The 6,781-nt window shown below is 51.8% G+C and overlaps 1 protein-coding gene across 1 annotated transcript in view; it reads right to left on the minus strand.

The window, feature by feature from the left end:
* Positions 1-5,619, minus strand: part of CA6 (carbonic anhydrase 6) — a 52,373-nt gene extending 46,754 nt beyond the window's left edge. Inside the window, exons 1-2 of the mRNA XM_017855998.1 lie at positions 5,494-5,619; positions 1,938-2,117 (exon numbers count right to left, since the gene is read on the minus strand). Of these exons, the coding sequence (XP_017711487.1) occupies positions 1,938-2,117; positions 5,494-5,584 (271 nt within the window). The 5' untranslated portion in view covers positions 5,585-5,619. The remainder of the gene's footprint in view (positions 1-1,937; positions 2,118-5,493) is intronic.
* Positions 5,620-6,781: the final 1,162 nt, after the last annotated feature.

Below are 6,781 nucleotides of genomic sequence, written 5' to 3' on the forward strand. Positions count from 1 at the left end.
CAATTTGCTACTTTCACCAGTGCTATAAAGGATAATTGGTTTTCTTTCTTTTTTTCTTTTTTTCTGAGATGGAGTTTTGCTCTTGTTGCCCAGGCTGGAGTGCAATGGCATGATCTTGGCTCACTGCAACCTCCGCCTCCTGGGTTCAAGCAATTCTCCTGCCTCAGCCTTCCGAGTAGCTGGGATTACAGGCACGCGCCACCACGCCCAACCAATTTTGGTATTTTTAGTAGAGACAAGGTTTCACCATGTTGGCCAGGCTAGTCTCGAACTCCTGACCTCAGGTGTTATGCCCACCTCAGGCTCCCAAAGTGCTGAGATTACAGGTATGAGCCACCTCACCAGGCCAGTTTTATTTTCTTGATTGTGCAAGATAAGAAAACTAAGTCCTGTGACCTTTCTTTTTTTAATTTATTTATTTAAAGAAACAGGGTCTCGCTCTGTTGCCCAGGTTCCAGATAAGAAAACTAAGTCCTGTGACCCTTTTTTTTTTTTTTTAAAGAAACAGGGTCTCACTCTGTTGCCCAGGTTCAAGTGCAGTGGTGATCTCGGCTCACCACAACCTTGACCTCCCAGGCTCAAGTGATCCTCCCACCTCAGCCTCCCAAGTAGCTGGGACTACAGGCAGTCACCACCACTCCTGGCTAACGTTTTGATTTTTTGTAGAGATGGAGTCTCACCAAGTTGTCCAGGCTCGTCTCAAATTTTGACCTCAAGTGATCCTCCCACCTCAGCCTCCTAAAGTACTGGGTTTACAGGCGTGAGCCACCATGCCTGGCCAAGTCCAGTGACTGTTGTATGGCTGTGTGGCAGGCAGGGAACTGTCTCAACCCAGGCAGGAGTGAGAGAGTGCAGTACCTAAGAAGGATGTGGCCAAGAAACCCTACATCTGGGGGTGTGAGCCCATCTTGGCCGTCAGACACTGTGTGGCCTTGGGTGAGTCCCTCGACCTCCTGAGGCCTCAGACTTCCTGCCTAAAAAATGCCCCCTCCTGGGGTGGTCATGAGGCTCAGAGGAGTTGAGCCAACTTGGAAAATCAGGAGGATGTTCTGCACAAGTAAAGCATAGATTTCAGTTTCCAGGCCGGGCGTGGTGGCTCGTGCCTGTAATCCCAGCACTTTGGGAGGCTGAGGTGGGCAGATAACTTTGAGGTCAGGAGTTCCAGACCAGCCTGGCCAACATGGTGAAAGCCCTGTCTCTACTAAAAATACAAAAAAAAATTAGTTGGGCATGGTGGTGCATGCCTGTAATCCCAGCCACTCAGGAGGCTGAGGCAGGAAAATCGCTTGAATCCAGGAGGTGGAGGCTACAGTGAGCTGAGATCATGCCACTGCACTCCAGTCTGGGCAACATAGTGACACTCTGTCTCAAAAAAACAAATATAAAAATTTACAGTTTCTCATATTGGATTCCTGAAGTGGGGCGTCCCCATGGCCCTGCTTTTTCTGTCTGACCTTCACCTTCTTTCTGGTAGGGAGCAGAAAACCAGAGCTTCCTTCTTAAAACTCTGAGAAACCCTGGTCCTACCTGTCAGGTGCTTTGAGCTGAATAGACTGAATATAGGAACTGTGGAAAAGCTGACCCCAGCTGATGGACAGAGAGTCCCCGTGGGAAAGGTGGCTTCAGCAGCACAGCCTGTCCTGCCTGTCGCCTGCTGGGTGGGTTGGGTGAGCTCGAGTAAGAGGATAACATGGCAGGAAGGGACCAGCAGGGAGCTGAGGGGAAAGACAGATGCTGCCCTCTCTAGAAGAACCACCAAGTTTCCCGGCGGGTCAGCCGTCGCGTTCCACCCTCATGTTCAAGGCCTCCAGTTCTGAAGCCATGCTCTGTGTCTCTGTGTAAGCCACTCCTGGCAGGGACATGTGTCACCTGCCTTCCCCTGCAGGCTGCCAGGGGCTGCCCGTGGATTGGAGCCCCTCGCCACCCCTTCCCCTTACCTGTGTGGCCATTGTTGACCATGGGGAACTCGCCCTCCTGGGTCTCATAGCCCGTCAGTTTGAGCCCCTTCAAGGCAGGGTTGTACCGCACCTTCGTCCTCTGCAGGTTGATGGGCGACTGTCTCTGGCCCCCACAGGCGGGGTAGTGCTCTGGCCAGTGCGCTTCGTCCAGTGCTCCTTCTGAGACAGGAGAGAGACAGTTCAAGGGGCTGCCTGGCTGAGCCCACCCTGTAGGAACCTCACCGGGCCAGAGGCCAGGGCCCGCTGGGCAGGGACCCACGGCAGCACCTTCCAGAAAGCAGAAGCAGGGCCCCCAGAAGGAGGTCAAAAAGACAACGAGGTCAACTCCAAGGACTCTGGTGTTTGAGGGGCTTTAGTCCTAACCTCTAACTTTCCTGTGGCAACTGCTGGCCCTGGGAGCAAGACAGTGTTTTGAAATCAGTGAAAGTCTTTTTTTTTTTTTTTTTGAGACAGGGTCTCACTCTGTCACCCAGACTGGAGTGCAGTGGTGTGATCTTGGCTCACTGCAACCTCTGCCTCCCAGATTCAAGAGCTTCTCCTGCCTCAGCCTCCCAAGTAGCTGAGATTACAGGCGTGCATCACCACTCCTGGCTAATTTTTGTGTTTTTATTAGAGACAGGATTTTGCCATGTTGGCCAGGCTGGTCTCTAACTCCTGACCTCAGGTCTTGGCCTCCCAAAGTGCTGGGATTACAGGCGTGAGCCACTGCGCCCGGCCTGAGAATCTTTTATACAGAGCGTTTTGCTCTCCTTTGACTTATTTCCAGCTGATGAAGGCATGGAGGGATCCTTGGCTTGCCATTCCTGTGCTGCTCCTGGGGCCTCTTCCTCATTTCCTCTCAAGGGCCCAGCTGTCCTTCCATGCCCCCAACAGGAACACAGCCCCCACCTCCCCATGCTGCAGGAACCCCCACCACTATTTTCTTGCTCCAGCCCCTTTTATGGATTCCCAGTATGGTAAAGACCATCTAGGTGTCTACACTTACGGATTCAGGGAAACTAGGGAAGCATCAGGTTCCAGGACAACCCAGAGTGAGTACTTTTTTTAGAACTCCTAAGGAGAAAGTTTATCTTTTCAGAGAGGATTGATAATCATAGGGGACAGAGTAACATAGGTGAGTCATTGTCATAGGTGACTTGGCCCCCAAACAGCTGTGGAGCTTGGTGTCAGTCATGTGACATGGAGAATCTCTCCTCTGTTCCCTGTGCAGGGGTAGCCGTGTAGTGAGTACACAGCTTGTTTTAAGAAAGGTGTTTGTGGCTGGGTGCGGTGACTCACGCCTGTAATCCCCACACTTTGGGAGGCCGAGGTGGGCGGATCACCTGAGGTCGGAAGTTCGAGACCACTCTGACAAACATGGAGAAACCCCGTCTCTACTAAAAATACAAAACAGTCAGCCGGGCGTGGTGGCACAAGCCCTTAATCCCAGCTACCTGAGAGGCTGAGGCAGGAGAATCGCTTGAACCCAGGAGGCAGAGGTTGCAGCGAGCCGAGATCGCGCCTTTGCACTCCAGACTGGGCAGCAAGAGTGAAAAAAGAAAAGAAAAGAAAAGAAAAGAAAAGAAAAGAAAAGAAAAGAAAAGAAAAGAAAAGAAAAGAAAAGAAAAGAAAAGAAAGAGAAAGAGAGGAAGGAAGGAAGGAAGGAAGGAAGGAAGGAAGGAAGGAAGGTAGGTAGGTGTTTGTACTGGGGCCTCTCACCGCTTTTTGGTTTGTAATCAGGCAAGAGGCCCCTAGCACAACCCCTTCTCAGAGCAAGATGCTTTGGTCCAGGCCACTGTCAATACTGGAACATCTCTCAGGTGTCCCTGGAAGTCATTTACAAAAGCTACGCTACTCTCAGCTTCTCCCAGAGTCCCTAGTGGCTTTCCAGGAAGCCCACTGTCTCAGAGGCTGGGCAGAGCCTGGGGAGGACAAGGACTTCATTGTCTGAATTCTCTCTTCCTTCACCTCTGAACCACCTGCCTGCACTGCTTGGCCAAGTGAAGCGGAATGCCCCAGGCTTCTGAGGCACTGCCCTGTGTAAGATCACTGTGCTCGGGAACAGAACGGTTGGTCAGAGCTGGCTGGACTTTCTGAACCTCCCAGGATGTCCTTAATTCCATTGCCCTTGACTTAACAGATCATCCCATTCATCCTGAAGGAATGCTTCTGGAGCAGCTGAGCTGGGGCGGACTCTGCAGGAAGCAGGTGTTTGTCTCACTTCCTGCATCGGCCAGCGGCCACCAGCCTCCTCATGGACCCCAGTCCGTGGTCCCGTACAGAAAGGAGGGGGACGCGGGAAGAAGCTCTCCTCACTGCCCCTGGAAAGGGCCATTTAGTGTCCACAAACCCCACAGACACGGCCTTCTAGCTTTGGCTCACATGTGGACCAGAACCCATGCTGAATGCCAGGATTTTACATTTCACGTTTTAAAAGTCTGGTTTGGGGCCTGGTGCAGTGGCTCACACCTGTAATCCCAGCACTTTGGGAGGCCAAGGTGGGCAGATCACTTGAGGTCAGAAGTTTGAGACCAGCCTGGCCAACGTGGTAAAACCCTATCTTTACTAAAAATACAAAAGTTACCCAGGCATGGTGATGAGTGCCTGTAATTCCAGCTACTTGGGAGGCTAAGACACAAGAATCACTTGAACGCGGGAGGCAGAGGTTGCAGTGAGCCAAGATGGCACCACTGAACTCCAGCCTGGGCAACAAAGCAAGACTCTGTCTCAAAAAAAAAAAAAAAAAAAAAAAAAAGTCTGGTTTTGGCCACCCACAGACCAAAGGGAACTGGGTTCTTATGTCAAGATGTTCTGGGTAAACTGCCTACCATGAAATTTCCAAGAAAGAAGGTCTCGCAAACCCCACAGCACCTTCTGTGAGGTTACCAAGAGTTTTTTCTAAGAACTTTATTTTCCACTTACACAGACCAACAAAGCAAATGTCTTTACGAAAAGAAGCAGTGAGTGTGCTTTCGAAGCAGCCAACACCGTGAGTGGAAAAAAAATTAAAGCAAAAAGCCAGGAGTTTGTGAAGAGGAAAGCTATTTCCTTATTTTCCTTATTTGAAGTTTAAGTTCAGCTTGCTCTCCATACCTTCTGAGACACTGAAAAGGTGACATCTGAAGCCACAATGAGCAGATCCCCAACAGATGGCAGGTGGGCTGCCTGGCCATCCTGGGAAATGCCCTAAAGGAGGACTCTTGGCCGGGCGTGCTGGCTCACGCCTGTAATCCCAGCACTTTGGGAGGTGGGCAGATCGCCTAAGGTCAGGAGTTCGAGACCAGCCTGGGCAACATGGTGGAACCCTGTCTCTACTAAAAATACAAAAATTAGCCAGGCATGGTGGTAGGCGCCTGTAATCCCAGCTACTCGGGAGGCTGAGGCAGGAGAATCACTTGAACCCGGGAGGCGGAGGTTGCAGTGAGCAGAGATCACGCTACTGTACTCAAGCCTGGCCAACAGAGTGAGACTCTGTCTAAAAAAAAAAAAAAGGGCGCTTGTCCTGTTGTAAGGGTGTGAGGGTAACTGAGGGAGTGTGCAGGGGCTAGGGGCTTACCTGAGTAGGTCCAGTCAGACCCATGCTGGGCCTGGCCACCCAGCAGGAACAGGGACAACAGAGGCACCAGGGCCCTCATGGTGCTGCACATCTGGAATGAAGACTGATTCCCGCGACGCTCTTCTTTTAAAGGATCAGAAACTGTAAATAACAATTTACAAGTGATCCGCCCAACTGGCTAAGCCACTCTTTGGTGCACCCACTAAAACAATAACACCCTCCCCACAACAGCCCTTCTGGCTCTGTGCATTGGGCCAGGCAGCCCCAGCACCTGCCTGATCTCCTCCTACGTCAATTTCATATCCGGTCAGTCCATGGGTCTGGTTGTTCAGTGTCAGGAGCACCTGCAGGGCCGCACAGTGCAGCCATTGTGGACAGGTGACCGCGGAAATGGGAAAAAGCCCAAGGCAGGGAGAAGCAGGATGAAGGACTTTCCTGGACAGTGGGACTTCCTATGCCCTTTCTCCTGACATTAGAGATCTGGGGACTGCTGATGGGATTACCATTGCCTGCAAACTCTGCCCGTCTCAGTCATGGACACATGCCACCACTGCAGACACGTGGCTGCCCTCAGCCAGGCACCCGGGGAGACGGCCTAGCCTCCACGTTCGGGCATTTCACGGTCCTCTCCTTAAACCAGTGGTTGATCCCGGGTCCCAGCTCATGAGCCACATTCCAATGCGTGCCTTTAGGCCATCCGAGCTGGTGTGGGCGTCCGCGTTTCTTCATGAATTTGTTCTGACACCTGTAGGCACTTGGGCACACCTAAGTCAATCAGCCAACTGCCCTCACAGGATCTATGGATTACCTCATCCTGTGTATCTACTTGGCTAGACCGTCCCTGAAACTAGCTGAAGGAGAAACTTTTGAGTTTATGCCTGCTGACAGGCCAGCGTTTCCCATGCCCTTCCACAGGGTCAAACACAGAGGGCAGCCGGAGCTCCTGCAGGGGGCTACCGTGCTGCCGGACACAAAGGGCTGCCCCTGCCTTGTTGTGGGGAGCTGAACCCCCTCCTGGCCTAGCTTAACGCATTATCCCCTTGGTCCTGGAATGGCAAACGGCACCAGGCCTTCACAACAAGGATGTTAGCAGTGAACCCAGGCTCTCCCGAATATTTCAAAGACTCCCAGCTGTCATTTAATAGAGAACGTCAGCTGCTGCAAAGAACTTGCTGGAAACTTCAATTTCTAAAGCTCAAGAGCTGAAAGAATCTCAGAGAGAGAGCAAAGCGTGGTCAAGGGCAAGAATTCTGAAACTAGACAGGATCTTTGCCACCTGCTAATTGTG

This window comes from Rhinopithecus bieti, unplaced genomic scaffold (assembly GCF_001698545.2).
Source record: "Rhinopithecus bieti isolate Rb0 unplaced genomic scaffold, ASM169854v2 scaffold_40368, whole genome shotgun sequence".
Lineage (NCBI taxonomy): Eukaryota > Metazoa > Chordata > Mammalia > Primates > Cercopithecidae > Rhinopithecus > Rhinopithecus bieti.